At 45.8% G+C, this 14,672-nt stretch overlaps 1 protein-coding gene across 4 annotated transcripts in view; it reads right to left on the bottom strand.

The window, feature by feature from the left end:
- The window catches only part of ALDH3A2 (aldehyde dehydrogenase 3 family member A2), a 38,251-nt gene that overhangs the window by 6,246 nt on the left and 17,333 nt on the right, over positions 1 to 14,672 (bottom strand). For all 4 annotated transcript variants that reach the window (XR_014541934.1, XR_014541935.1, XM_083587768.1 and 1 more), the window contains exons 6-10: positions 9,926 to 10,043; positions 8,327 to 8,468; positions 5,220 to 5,386; positions 2,808 to 2,907; positions 505 to 740 (exon numbers count right to left, since the gene is read on the bottom strand). Coding sequence is in view for 2 of the 4 variants with exons in the window: in XM_083587768.1 (XP_083443894.1) it covers positions 505 to 740; positions 2,808 to 2,907; positions 5,220 to 5,386; positions 8,327 to 8,468; positions 9,926 to 10,043 (763 nt within the window). In the remaining 2 variants the exon portion in view is untranslated. The remainder of the gene's footprint in view (positions 1 to 504; positions 741 to 2,807; positions 2,908 to 5,219; positions 5,387 to 8,326; positions 8,469 to 9,925; positions 10,044 to 14,672) is intronic.

The raw sequence follows: 14,672 nt of genomic DNA, 5'->3' as shown, positions 1-14,672 counted from the left end.
AGTGAGGTTACAGGGAACCAGGCAGAGGGCCTTCTCGGTAGTGGCGCCCGCCCTGTGGAACGCCCTCCCACCAGATGTCAAGGAAATAAACAACTACCTGACTTTTAGAAGATATCTGAAAGCAATCTTGTACAGTGGTACTTCAGGTTAAGAACTTAATTCCTTCCAGAGGTCCGTTCTTAACCTGAAACTGTTCTTAACCTGAGGTATCACTTTAGCTAATGGGGCCTCCCGCTGCCACCGTGCGATTTCTGTTCTCATCCTGAAGCAAAGTTCTTAACCCGAGGTACTATTTCTGAGTTAGCGGAGTCTGTAACCTGAAGCGTCTGTAACCCGAGGTACCACTGTATAGGGAAGTTTTTAATGTTTGATGTTTTATCATGATTTTAATATTCTGTTGGGAGCCGCCCAGAGTGGCTGGGGAAACCCAGCCAGATGGGCGGAGTATAAATGATAAATGATGATTATTATTATTAGTCCAGCCAGTATATGCCAACAGCTCACCTTGACCACGACGGCCACCAGGATGCCCAAGACTGCGAGGAGGGCGAGCCCAATCTTGCGTTTGTTGAACTTCTTCAGGACAAAGAACTTGGCCCAATCTACCTTCTTGCGGCTGCTGGGCGGGTAGCGGAGGTTGTTGACAGCTTCCATCTTGAGGGCCCGGACGAGGCAGGAGCGTTTGTGGGAGAAGGTCTCAAAGCTGTACCGGCCGTGGTAGGCCCCCATCCCACTGTTACCTGGAAGGGGGGGGAAACAATGGCAAGCAAGGTCTAAGCATGGGGGAAAGGAGCAAAACAAAAACCCATCAAGTAGGAGAGGGAAGCTGGGTAAATCGATCTGCCAAAAAACCCCCCCACAATTCACTAGCCCTCAAAGCAATTAGCCTACAGATCTGTCAAAAAAAAAAATGAGTAACTAGTCCTCAACCAATGATGTATAGCGCTGCCAGAAAAAGTCGCAAGTCCTCAAGCAATAAACACATAGTTCTGTCAAAAAAGTCATTAGTCCTCAAGCTGCCAGAAAAGAAAACCACAAACCATCCAACAATATATAGCTCTGCAAGAAAAGAATCCAACTAAGTCAGACTGAGAGTTAAAGTATATTCCTTCATTTCAATGAGCCTACTCTGAGTAAGACACAGCCAGATACAACCCATTATTATTTAGTAATAATTAAGGTTATGATAAACTGTTATTAAATAAAACTGGTCTAAATAATGTTATGATAGGTAAAGGTAAAGGGACCCCTGACCATTAGGTCTGGTCGTGGCCGACTCTGGGGTTGCGGCGCTCATCTCGCTTTATTGGCCGGGGAAGCTGGCGTTTGTCCACGGACAGCTTCCGGGTCATGTGGTCAGCATGACTAAGCCGCTTCTAGCGAACCAGAGCAGCGCATGGAAACGCCGTTTATCTTCCCGCCGGAGCAGTACCTATTTATCTACGTGCTTTCAAACTGCAGGAACTGGAACCGAGCAACAGGAGCTCACCCCATCGCGGGGATTCGAACTGCTGACCTTCTAATCAGCAAGTCCTAGTCTCTGTGGTTTAACCCACAGCGCCACCCGCGTCCCATGTTATGATAAATGAGCATAAATAAAAACAACATTTGGTTATATTAAGCTAAGTGTATAATCAATTATAAAAAACACAATTTATATAGCACTGTGTGTTCAAAGTTTGTTAATGTGTTCATTTGTTTATTCACTGAAACGGATTTCAGAGCAGTGTGCAGTGTGGGTACAACGCTGTAAAATCCTAATGTTGGCCAACTTGAGGAAGGACCATGGATAAAAATCACAAAGCATACCAAGGGAGATCACGTGAATCTAAAACGCCTGGGCAAACCAGGATCAAGCGAGTGCCAGGCTTTAGGGAGGGCCTAGGACCCACGTACCTACAGGACCACCTCTCCTGGTATGCCCTGCAGAGGATCTTAAGGTCCACAAATAACAACACTTTGGAGGTTCCAAGCCTCAAGGAGGTTAGATTGGTCTCAACTAGGGCCAGGGCCTTTTCAGTACTGGCCCCGATCTGGTGGAACGCTCTGTCACAAGAGACTAGGGCCCTGCAGGACTTGACATCTTTCCGCAGGGCCTGCAAGACAGAGCTGTTCCGCCTGGCCTTTGGTTTGGACTCAGTCTGACCCTTATGTTTCCCTCCCCTATGGTCTTGATTTATCAGCTACTTTAAAATGAGGCTGCATTTTAAATTGTATTTTAACCTGTATTTTAAATTGGTCCTCCCCCCATTATGTTTTTACAGTGGTACCTCGGGTTAAGTATTTAATTCGTTCCGGAGGTCCGCACTTAACCTGAAACTGTTCTTAACCTGAAGCACCACTTTAGCTAATGGGGCCTCCTGCGCCGCCGGAGCACGATTTCTGTTCTTATCCTGAAGCAAAGTTCTTAACCTGAAGCACTATTTCTGGGTTAGCGGAGTCTGTAACCTGAAGCGTATGTAACCCGAGGTACCACTGTACAGTGATTTTATTGGTGTTAGCTGCCCTGAGCCCTGGCCGGGGAAGGCGGGGTGTAAATAAATTTTTTATTTATTATTATTATTATTATTATTATTATTATTATTATTATTATTATAGTTCACAACAGCCCTGTAAAGTAGGCTGCCATAAGTAGCCTCAAAACAGAGAGGGGAGGGAGGGCTGAGGCAAAACAGCTTGCCCCAAGGCGTGAGGCAAAACTCCTCCTGATTAGGAAAGTCTGCCAAGAAAGCCCCCATCCAATCCTATGTCCTCCCCTGCCATCTTGGCACCCCCCCCCCAATGTCCCTGAGGGGCGACTGACTCACCAACGCCTCCAAACGGGAAGCAAGGGAGAGTGAAGTGCATCAGAACATCGTTGGCTGTCACCCCTCCGCTGGAAGTCTCTGCAATCATCCTTTTGATTATCTGGGAGGGAGGGAAAAAAGAAGGGGGGCGGATAAGAGAGGGAAATGAGACCGCAAGCTTATAACCAGCTCAACCAACAAATCCATCAACTCGCTCTTGGGCTGATTAACTGGAGGGACGGAATAAATGACACCTCAATACTTTGGGGAGGCAGGTTTGGTTCTGCTGTGCTACCAGAATGGGTCAATGAACAAGAGCCTGAAACGGAATTGGGACCAAGTTCCTGGTGGGCAGAGGCCTGGTAAAGGTAAAGGGACCCCTGACCATTAGGTCCAGTCGTGACCGACTCTGGGGTTGCGGCGCTCATCTCGCTTTATTGGCCGAGGGAGCCGGCGTACAGCTTCCGGGTCATGTGGCCAGCATGACTAAGCCGCTTCTGGCGAACCAGAGCAGCGCATGGAAACGCCGTTTACCTTCCCACCGGAGCGGTACCTATTTATCTACTTGCCCTTTGATGTGCTTTCGAACTGCTAGGTTGGCAGGAGCAGGGACTGACAAACGGGAGCTCACCCCGTCGCGGGGATTTGAACCGCTGACCTTCTGATCGGCAAGTCCTAGGCTCTGTGGTTTAACCCACAGCGCCACCCAGTCACACAGCTCAAAACCGGGATGCCCTGATCAATGGATCACTGCACTCTGCAGGAGACAGCCCTTCACAGCCTAGGACCCTCGTACCTACGGGACCGCCTCTCCTGGTATGTCCCACGGAGGACCTTATGGTCTTCAAACAAAAGGTCCCAGGCCACAGAGAGGTTAGGCTGGCATCGACCTAACCAGGGCTTTTTCGGCTGTGGCTCCGATCTGGTGGAACGCTCTGTCCCAAGAGACTAGGGCCCTGCGGGACTTGACATCTTTCCGCAGGGCCTGCAAGACAGAGCTGTTCCGCCTGGCCTTTGGCCAGGGCACAGCCTGACCCCCTCCTTTGGTAATCCTCACAGAACTTTAGCCCAATGGTTGCCATTAATTTGATTTAAATTGATTTTAGAATGTTGTATTATTTTAATGTTGTTAGCCGCCCTGAGCCCGGCTTCAGCTGGGGAGGGCAGGATATAAATAAAATGTTATTATTTATTATTTATTATTATTATGATCTTATCAGGAAGTCCATTCCATACAAGGTTAGAATTTGGCCTATTGCGTGGCGGCTCCTGCCTTCTGGAACTCCCTCCCGTTAAAAATCAGAAAGCAGCCTTTTCCATCACCTTCTTGGTCCCCATTGAAGACTTTTCATCTTCCAACAGAATCTTCTAATTGCCATCTTTATATGGCATCTGCACTAGATTTGAAGTTTTGTGTGTGTGTACGCATGCAGTTGCTCGAACTGTTATTATACATGTAATTTGTTTTGTTTTGACTGCTTCTACTGCATTGTGAAAATCACTTCCAGAGGCGTCCTAGGAAGCGATTCATGAACAAAATGAAGTGTAAGAAATTGTGGATTTGATGCTGTCCATGAATTGCTTCCCATAAACTGTCTCAATGCAATGTCACCATGGAAGCAATTAAAAACGATCCCATACAGATACAGTCATACCTCGGGTTACAGACGCTTCAGGTTGCGCGTTTTCGGGTTACGGATGCGCCGAAACCTAGAAGTACCAGAACAGGTTACTTCTGTGTTTCAGCGCTCAGGCAGAAGAACTAAATCACACTTTGCACATGCGCAGAAGCACCGAATCGCAACCTGTGCATGCGCAGACGCAGAGCTGCGGGTTGCGAATGCTGAAGGTTGCGAACGTGCCTCCTGCAAGGATCATGTCCGCAACCCGAGCGTCCACTGTACACAAACAATTCCATATGTGAAAAGTTTCGAGTCCAGTGCAGCGACAGACTGAAATAAAGGAGGAATAGTAATATTCTTTTTTCTTTCTCCTTTCTCCTCCTGTGATGAGGCTGCATTTTAAAATTTTAATGTTTCAATATTTTAATGTTGCATTTTAATCTTGCTTTTAAGTTGTATTCATTCAACTTGTTTTTATTATTGCTTGTTAGCCGCCCTGAGCCTGGCCTTGGCTGGGGAGGGTGGGGTATAAATAAAAATTATTATTATTATTATTATTATTATTATTATTAATAATAATAATAAAAACAACCCTGGCTTTAAAAATGACAAATTCATGCTCTCAGTGGCTACCAGGAAGAACAGCTACTTTCTCCACTGTTGGGGGCAATCTGCCTCTAAGTACTAGGACTGAAACCCAAATGGTTTGCAACCAGGACTGAGGCCGGAACGAATCGACGCAGCCCAGAAGTGGTTTGTGTCCCGAGAGGCTCCATCCCCCGAGTGCGAAACCTGACCTCTGAACTCTTACCTTTTTGTTGTCGGCGAAGACGTAAAGGGCCAGGGGCTTCTCCCGCTGGTTGATAAACTGGATGGCGTCGTCCAGGCCCTTGACGGTGACGATGGGCAGGATGGGGCCGAAGATCTCCTCCTGCATGACCTTGGATTCCCGGTTGACGTCCGTGAGAATGGTTGGTGCTGGGAGAAAAGAGGTGAGTCCAGGGTGCAACCTGGTCCTTTTTAAACAGGAGATGTTGGGGATCGAACCTGGGTGCAAAGCGGGTGCTCTGCCCACTTAGCAGTACAGTGGTACCTCAGGGTAAGTACTTAATTTGTTCCGGAGGTCCGTTCTTAACCTGAAACTGTTCTTAACCTGAAGCACCACTTTAGCTAATGGGGCCTCCTGCTGCCGCCGGAGCACAATTTCTGTTCTCATCCTGAAGCAAAGTTCTTAACCTGAAGCACTATTTCTGGTTTAGCAGAGTCTGTAACCTGAAGCGCCTGTAACCCGAGGTACCACTGTACTAGAAACCACAGGAGTGAATGGGTGGTATATAAACCTCTTTAATTAATTAATGGTGCATTAAGGTAAAGGTAAAGGGACCCCTGACCATTAGGTCCAGTCGTGGCCGACTCTGGGGTTGCGACGCTCATCTCGCTTTATGGCCAAGGGAGCCAGCGTACAGTTTCCGGGTCATGTGGCCAGCATGACTAAGCCGCTTCTGGCGAACCAGAGCAGCGCACGGAAACGCCGTTTACCTTCCCGCCGGAGCGGTACCTATTTATCTGCTTGCACTTTTGACGTGCTTTCAAACTGCTAGGTTGGCAGGAGCAGGGACCGAGCAACGGGAGCTCACCCTGTTGCGGGGATTCGAACCGCCGACCTTCTGATTGGCAAGTCCTAGGCTCTGTGGTTTAACCCACAGCGCCACCCACATCCTAATGGTGCATTAACAGGATACAAAAAACCTAACATTTCCAAAGCTGAACCAGAACGTCTCCAGCCGAAAAGATTCTCATGCATGCTTCCCTGGGAGTAAACCCCGCATGGAATCCATTGGGGCTCACTTTGCAGCTGTTTAAGATAATAATAATTCTGTATTTAATTATAGTTCAATTTTTTTAAAAGCCCAAGCGGTTTACCACCAAAAGGCATTCCAATTATTAATAAGCTGAAACAGGTATTAAAAAAACACACCGTTCTAAAGTTAATTAAAAGGGGATTAAGAGACAAGTCAACTTCTACAGGTCAGCAGGCTCCAGAAGGGAGTTTGCTTCTGAGGAGAACTTCAAAGGACTGGGCTCCAAATCCCACGCTAGCTTCCATATAAACTTCTCAAGCTGCTAGCCCTCAGTTCTAAAAACTCTCCACCTCTCCCCACAACCAGCCTCCCCTGCAATTCACCTGTGATTTGGGGGAAGAGCTTAAAGGTGATGATTAATAATAATAGGATCACCCCAACATTTCCACCTGGCAATATTCAGCCTGAGGACCCTACATGGCAGGGGCGTTGTACCAAGTGGCTGATGCCACAGGAGTCTTATAAGGGAGCCTCTTCAGTATCAACTCCGGCCAGGTGGGGGCGCCACCTTGCTGCCTGTTTGTTGCTCAGGTTTCCCCCACTTCTGATGCAGAGGTTCTGAACCCCTGCTTTGCTTTTAGACTTCACAGAATCATAGAATTGCAGAGTTGGGAGAGACCATGAGAGTCATCTAGCTCAACCCCTTTCAAGGCAGGAATCTCGGTCTGACCCTTATGTTTCCCTCCCCTTATGGTCTTGATTTATCAGCTACTTTTTTTAAATTGCATTTTAACCTGCATTTTAAATTGGGGTTTTTTTTCTTTCTCCCCCCACCCCTCTTTCCCCACTATTTTGTTTTCACTTTGATTTTATTGGTGTTAGCCGCCCTGAGCCCGGCTCTGGCCAGGGAGGGCGGGGTATAAATAAAATTTATTATTACTATTAATTATTATTTTGCCCAACACGGGGCTCAAACCCACAGCCCTGAGATTAAGAGTCTCCTGCTCTGACGACTCAGACAACACCCATGTCTTAAAAAAAGGGGAGGGGGGCTCCCTTCCAGTGTGAGAAATTAAATTGGGGGGGGGAAGCTGTTTGCTGTTTGCAACTGTTGCACATCTTTGTATTAAAAATTAGGTTGTTAAAAAAATAATCTGCTTCCTGGGGGCACTTTTAAAGTTGGCTAAAAGGACGATCCTTTAAATACAAGATGTTGCCTTATATACATGGTCAGACTGCTGCTCTATCTCGCTCGGTACAGTGGTACCTCGGGTTAAGTACTTAATTCATTCCGGAGGTCCATTCTTAACCTGAAACTGTTCTTAACCTGAAGCACCACTTTAGCTAATGGGGCCTCCCGCTGCCGTCGCACGATTTCTGTTCTCATCCTGAAGCAAAGTTCTTAACCTGAAGCACTATTTCTGGGTTAGCGGAGTCTGTAACCTGAAGCGTCTGTAACCTGAAGCGTATGTAACCTGAGGTACCACTGTATTGCCTATAATTATAATAATAATAATATATTATTTATACCCTGCCCACCTGGCTGGGCTTCCCCAGCTACTCTGTGCGGCTTCCAACCAAATATTAAAATACAGTAATGCGTCAAACATTAAAAGCTTCCCTAAACAGGGCTGCCGTCAGATGTCTTCTGAAAGTCTGGTGGTGGTTGTTCCCTTTGACATCTGGTGGGATGCCTACACTGACTGGCAGCAGCTCTCCAGAGTTTCAGACACTGGGGTGGAGGTGGGGCATCCCAGCCCCAGCTGCATGCAAAAGCCGACGCTCTTACCACTCGGCCACAGCTCTTGAAAACAAAGCAAGATTCTAGTCCTCATCGTCTGATTTAAAGAGGAATGTAGGAAGCTGCCTTTTGCGGCGTCAGAGCAGGGGATTGAACCTGAAGCCTTCTGCAGGCAGAAGCAGAGCTTCCCCTTTCGCAACACTGCTGTAAACACCCTGTTTTTAATCACATGCACAACAGCATGTATTTATCCACCCAACCGATTCATTCTTCCTCCTCCTCCGCACAGAAGAGGCATGCAGATTGCTTCTGCCCGTGCGTCCGATAAACACGGCCTGAGATTCAGAGCGAAACTCAGATCCCTCCCGGCTTTACCTATGAAGCACGTGGATTCATCCGTTTCCCCGCCGTAAGCGATCTTCTGCCCTTCCAGGAGGCCCATGAGTCTCTTGAAATGGCGTTTGTTCACAATCCTCTCGTAGTCCGGGGATTTCTTCATGTCCTCGCCGTAAAACTCCTGCCAGGGGAGGATCAACGAGGCCATGTTAGCTCAGGGTGGCTGGGAGGGCTAGCCTCCTGGTTTTTTAAAATTTGTTTTCATTTTATTGACTTTTATATATCTCTATATATATTGTTATTAGTTTTTTAACATATCATTTTCAACAATACCTTATTTTCCGGCGTATAAGACGACTGGGCGTATAAGAAGACCCCCCAACTTTTCCAGTTAAAATATAGAGTTTGGGATATACTCGCCGGATAAGACTACCCCTCTTCCAACGCACACAAAATAAAAAATTTAAAAACCAGTCTCTAGTCCGGCTTGGAAATCCACTCCACTTCCCAGTGGCCGGGGCGGGGGGGTTGGGGTTGGCCAGGTCCGTTTAAACAGAGGAGCGAGCTGGAGGGCTTCCTCTTTGGCTCGCTTCCTCAATCGCTAGGACGTCACTGAACTTCGCTTGGTTATTGCTTTTGTCGGACCTGCTGAAACATTCGGGGGGGATTTTTTACTGCTTTTGCTGAGCCACTCGTGGAATTTGCTAGTGGTCTACTACCGGGAGCAGTTAGGGTCGTTCTATTGCTGGTGACTGGGGGGGCTTCTGGGGCCAATTTCCAGGCGTATTTCTGCTTCATCTAGAGAGCTCGGTGTCCTCTGATTTAATTTGCTGCCGTTTTGTCCTTTGGTGGGGAGCTGCTGCAGGAGCTGCTGCTGTAGCCGGCGTATAGGACGACCCCCGATTTTTGAGATTTTCCTGGGTTAAAAAGTAGTCTTATACGCCAGAAAATACAGTAACTAAACATACTTTTATATCTTATACAATTTTTTGACTTCCATCAATCACATCTGAAATTTTTCCAATCTATTCACTTAATTTACATTTCTGACTTTCACTATTACATTTAAATCTCATAACTAATATCTCTATTCTTCCTCTACTTTGCGATATTTCATATGTTTCTCCTTACAAAACTTCTTGTAGTCCTAACTAGCCATTTAATTGACTTGTTAACAAGCAAGCAATCAGAAAAGGGTGGACGCAAGGAAAATAAGAGACTCAAAAACTTTAAACCGCAAAGCATCACAGCCTTGGGGTTCCCAACGCCCTGGCATGACCATTCCAGGTCTTTGGCTTAGAAATGTGATGGAAAAATGTAATGGAACAATACGGCGTACCTTAGATCCCCAACACCTTGGTACTCGGACGTTTTGGCTCCCGAATGCTGCAAACCTGGAAGTGAGTGTTCTGGTTTGCGAAGGTTCTTTGGAACCCGAACGTCCGACGGGGCTTCCGATTGGCTGCAGGAACTTCCCGCAGCCAATCAGAAGCCGCGCTTTGGTTTCCGAATGTTTTGGAAGTCGAACGGACTTCCGGAACGTATTCCCTTTCGACTTCCAAGCTACGACTGTAAAGCCATGTATCCTTGATGGCACAAGGCTCCTGTGAACGAATCTGCCCGATTCTAAGACCTCACCTTCAGCGTCTTCTTAACAGTCTCCACTATTTGGTTTTCGATGGACGGGTCGCACAGAATGTAGTCAGGGGCGATGCAGGTCTGGCCGCAATTCATGAATTTCCCCCATGTGATCCGCCTGCCGGGAAAAAGGAGGAAAGAGAGACCTAAGATCTAACGCCATGGACCAGTGTCTTGGGAGAGGTAAACTTTTTCAAAGGGCGGCGGGGAGAGGATTTCGCTACTACCGTATTTTTTGCTCTATAAGACGCACCAGACCACAAAACGCACCTAGTTTTTGGAGGAGGAAAACAAGAAAAAAAATCTCAGAAGCCAGAAGAGCAAGAGGGATCGCTGTGCAGTGAAAGCAGCAATCCCTCTTGCTGTTCTGGCTTCTGGGATAGCTGCGCAGCCTGCATTCGCTCCATAAGACGCACACACATTTCCCCTTACTTTTAGGAGGGAAAAGGTGAGTCTTATAGAGCAAAAAATACGGTAAATCCTGTCTGGGCTACACCAAGGCATCGCAGTGTTGAAAGAGAATCAATTGGCAATGTGCAGCCTTCCTAAGAGATCTAATAATTGCTGTTTTGAAGGCTGCATCCTTTGGGGTTCCCCAGGACCTCACCCACCCACAACGGCACAACGTCTGATGCACAACTGCAAAATCAACATGCTCTAACATCAGGGACGGGGAACCCCAGGTTGAGAGGCCAGTTATGACATACAAACTACGGGACAAGGATAACTGTGACTTTAAAGATGAATGGGAACCCTTTACAAAGTACAGTGGTACCTCGGGTTACATACGCTTCAGGTTACATACGCTTCAGGTTACACACTCCACTAACCCAGAAATAGTACCTCGGTTTAAGAACAGAAATTGTGTTCCGGCAGCGTGGCAGCAGCAGGAGGCCCCATTAGCTAAAGTGGTGCTTCAGGTTAAGAACAGTTTCAGGTTAAGTACGGACCTCCGGAACGAATTAAGTACTTAACTCGAGGTACCACTGTACTTAAAGAAGCAACAAAACGAACTGGACTCCTTGGCAGGTTTTGAAGAAACACTCACAAACTTTTTATTGAGGATAATCAGCTAAATAGTTTGAGGATCTATACAACTGTGTAACATGCAGAAAACAGCATTTTTAGAGAAATCAAAGACTGGAACTGAGGGAAGCCGGGGTGGGGGTGGGGGGAGGGAGGAAAAATGGGGGGGTGGAATGAGGATGATATGTTTCTAGATAATATGTTTTGTTTTAATTTTGAATAAAAAAAAGTTTAAAAAAAGAAATTCCTAATAAAAAATACTTTAAAAAAGGAAAAGAAAAGAGAGGTCAGTTGTGGGCCTCTGGACTTCCCCGTCCGTTCCTCCTAAGTCTCCTGGGGCCAAACATCCTTTGCTTGAACCTCCATGAGTGTTTCTGCCTAGAGTGTAACCTTGAATTTGGATCACGCCTTCCGCTCCCTTGGATGCAGAGAGAGAAAGCGTGTAGCCGGAAGCACATAGGTACAAATTCTCCCTCTTGCGCTGCCCACTTCTGGCATGCGTCGGGGGCCCAAAAAACCTTCCCCACCACAAAAGTCGGCTCAGATTTCCAGAATTCATCAGCTGTTATTTTATTTGAAAAGGGGAGGAGGAGGGAGAATTTGCACTTTGGCTCCCCTGCTCTCGATTGCTCAACGCAAGCCGGTGATGCAAAATACATCCAAGCAGGTTAGAAGTAAACCAAGGTTCAGGGAAAGAGGCAGCCTATGTCATAATGCTGTTAATACCCATCATTGTGGCGTAACCACACATGGAATTTTCTACTGAGCCGGATTCAAGGCTTAGAACGAAGGGCAATTTCTCAGATCCCACGAGCAAAGAGAAGAGGGCTGTTTCATCACTCATAGGACGAAAGGCCAGGAGCCCAACAGCAGGTGGCGCCAGAGCAAAGCCAACTGATTCTAGTTTTGGTGCCTCCTCCCTTCTGTGGTCTACAAGGGGCGAAAGAGGAGGAAGGAGCTGATAGGCACGGCCCCCCAGGGGCTGGCTGGAAGCAAGGAGGCAGGCAGGAAGGAAAGCCAATAGGGCGCAGGCTGTGATTGGTGGGCCAGTCTCCAGCGGGGATCTCTCACATCATTCCCTTGCTTGGGAGGCTTCTGGCTAAAATCAACTCAGGTCCCAAATATCTGAAAGGCCAGCTCATTCCCTGCAGGTCCTCTTGGGTGCAGAGATGAGCAGAGAAGGCTCTCTAGATGGAAATTTAAGGAAAAGGAGGGGAATTTCTTCCATATGTGGTGGATTTGTACTAAGGTTAAAGCCTACTGGGATATGATATATAATGAACTGAAAAAGGTTTCTAAAAATACCTTTATTAAAAAACCAGAGGTGTTTTTCTTGGGTACAATTGGAGAAGAAATTCCCCCCCAAAATATACATTTATTTATCTATGCTACTACAGCCGCGAGGATACTTTTAGCCCAGAAATGGAAGCAGCAGGAACTTCCATCCTTGGGAAAATGGCAGACTAAAATGATGGAATATGCAGAACTGGTGAAACTGATGGGGAAGATACCAAACCGTGACGAGTTGTTTGAAAAGGACTGGAGTAAATTCATACAATATATGAGAGAACATTGTAAACTTTTGAAAACGCTTGCAGGTTTGAGTTAAAATATTTTGTAATGCTAATTTTTGGAATCTCAAGCGGGGACCCTTAAAATCACAGGCGCGGATGCCTGTGAGCACAGAGACTCGGCGGGCACCATTTGCGCCCCCCCCAATCCGCGACGGAGCCTTTTTAAAGGCTTCGGAACGGAGGCAGGGTGGGGCGTGGTGCTGAGAGTACTCCCTCGTCTACGGAGTGAAGCCGCAAGCCATTGACAGAGAGCGCCAACTTCTTCTTTTGATCGATTGGACTATAAACATCAACCCGTGAGTAATACGGAGATTGGAACTTTAAAAAAAAATTTCTATTCTGGATCTGGAACGAGCGGGAAGGGGCTAAAAAGGAAGTCCACCCCCCCCTCTTTGTAAACAACTTAAAGCAAAGGACCGAGTAGCTAAGGTCGAGAGAATCTGTTTCTTGTTTGTTAAAAAAGATCTTGATTTCACGGTTTTAACATTATAAGAAGATCTACCGGAGGATTAAAAGAATTTTTGGGAAACTGAAGTTTTACCCCCCCCCCCCAGACCTGGGAACGTCCTAGGAGAAAGCCTGCTGTATTGAAGAGTTTGACAGCTGTCAAGTTAGCTGTCAGTCAACTAGCTGTCAGCTGGAAAAAGGGAACATTGTTTTTTGCTGTTTCTGCTGGCTCATTTGGTATAACTCGTTGAAAGTAAGGAGGGCTGATACAAAATAACTGGACTTTTGGTTTTGAGCTGAAAGGAATATCAAGGAACTAAAATCCCCCTAGAGGGGTAATAGGGACATTACATTACAAAAATGGCTGGAGCATGTAAATTTCAAGCAGAATTGGACAGAGCATTTGTTCTCTTGGGAAAGTTACAGGAGGAGTACAGTGCTTTGTCTACAGAGGTCTCAGCACTACACTTAACAGTAAATAACTGTCTTGAGCCTGATAAGGATTTGAAACAGGGAGCCCATTCTATTGAACAAATAAATGAAACTGAAAGTGTAGACACGATGGAACAACATGTTGCTTTTGAAGAAAATGAAGGAGGAGCTGGAATTCTGCACGAGTTAAAGGAGAGTGGTAATAGGAGGCCTGACATGATGACAAAAAAGGACAATAAAAATTGGATGTGGAAAGCCCGGTCTGAATGGGAGTCTGAAAAATGGAGAGATCCCCTTTGGAGGAGATCTGAAGACCTGAGGATCACAGAATTGTTGAAGGCGAAAGTTGGAGCTTCGGGGACATATGGATTTGTAAGAAATTTGAAGCAAGAGCTAGAATACCCCGTAGGCTTCGCTCTTAAGTGTGGAGGACGGGCTGGAAGGAACATGGATCTTGTCGGGCCGGAGCCTCTCCGAGACTTGGGGTTCAACATCAAGGACTATCAAAGAGGCCGGCAGAAAGGAACTGAGAGAGATATAAGGGCCTCGGACGTGAGATCTCCAGGCTAAAAGAACATAAAGACTGATGGGTTGGCTGGGGACTGGAACCGGGAAAAGGGTGGGTGGAGGTCGGGAATCCAAAGGGTATATAAGTATAATCTGCCTTTTATTCTTCTTTTCTTGCTATATTTTTTTTTTGTTAGTTGTATGGAAATTGGGGAAACCGTGGAAGGGAAATTTTGGTCGACTTTAGGAAAAAGGGTTAAGAATAAGTAAGGAGGTATAAGTATTGATGTGTAATTTTGATAAGGTAAAATTGGTTTTTCCTCTCTTTTTTTTTAAATTTAAAAGGTTGGTAAAAATAAATTGAGGAAATGGAAAAAAGAAGCAAAGTAAAATAATAGCATGTTAGAATAAACGTTTAAGTCAGGGTGAAGAAATAAGTTAAGGACTTGCTGAATTGACAATTTAAATTGGAATACAAGAAGGGGAGGTGTGAGGAGGTCTGAGAAATAAGGTTAAGGGAAATAAGTATTTGAAACTTTAAGTGTTTTTTTTTTTTCTGTTAAGTTTGGATTTTTTTGTTGTTTTTAATTTGTTTATTTTTGTGTTTTTGTTTGATATATGTTTCTTGAAAATACCAATAAATATTTAATTAAAAAAAAAAAAGAAAAACAATTGTTCTTAATTTTTCTTGTTGTTTCTGTATTGTTTTATTTTTTTTATTTTTTATTTTTTTTATTTTGTTATTATGTGTTTTTGTATGT

This window comes from Podarcis filfolensis (genome assembly GCF_964270895.1).
Source record: "Podarcis filfolensis genome assembly, chromosome: 15".
In the NCBI taxonomy this organism is placed as follows: domain Eukaryota; kingdom Metazoa; phylum Chordata; class Lepidosauria; order Squamata; family Lacertidae; genus Podarcis; species Podarcis filfolensis.
Note: the sequence above shows the minus strand (reverse complement) of the source record. Positions and strands in the feature narration are given on the sequence as shown.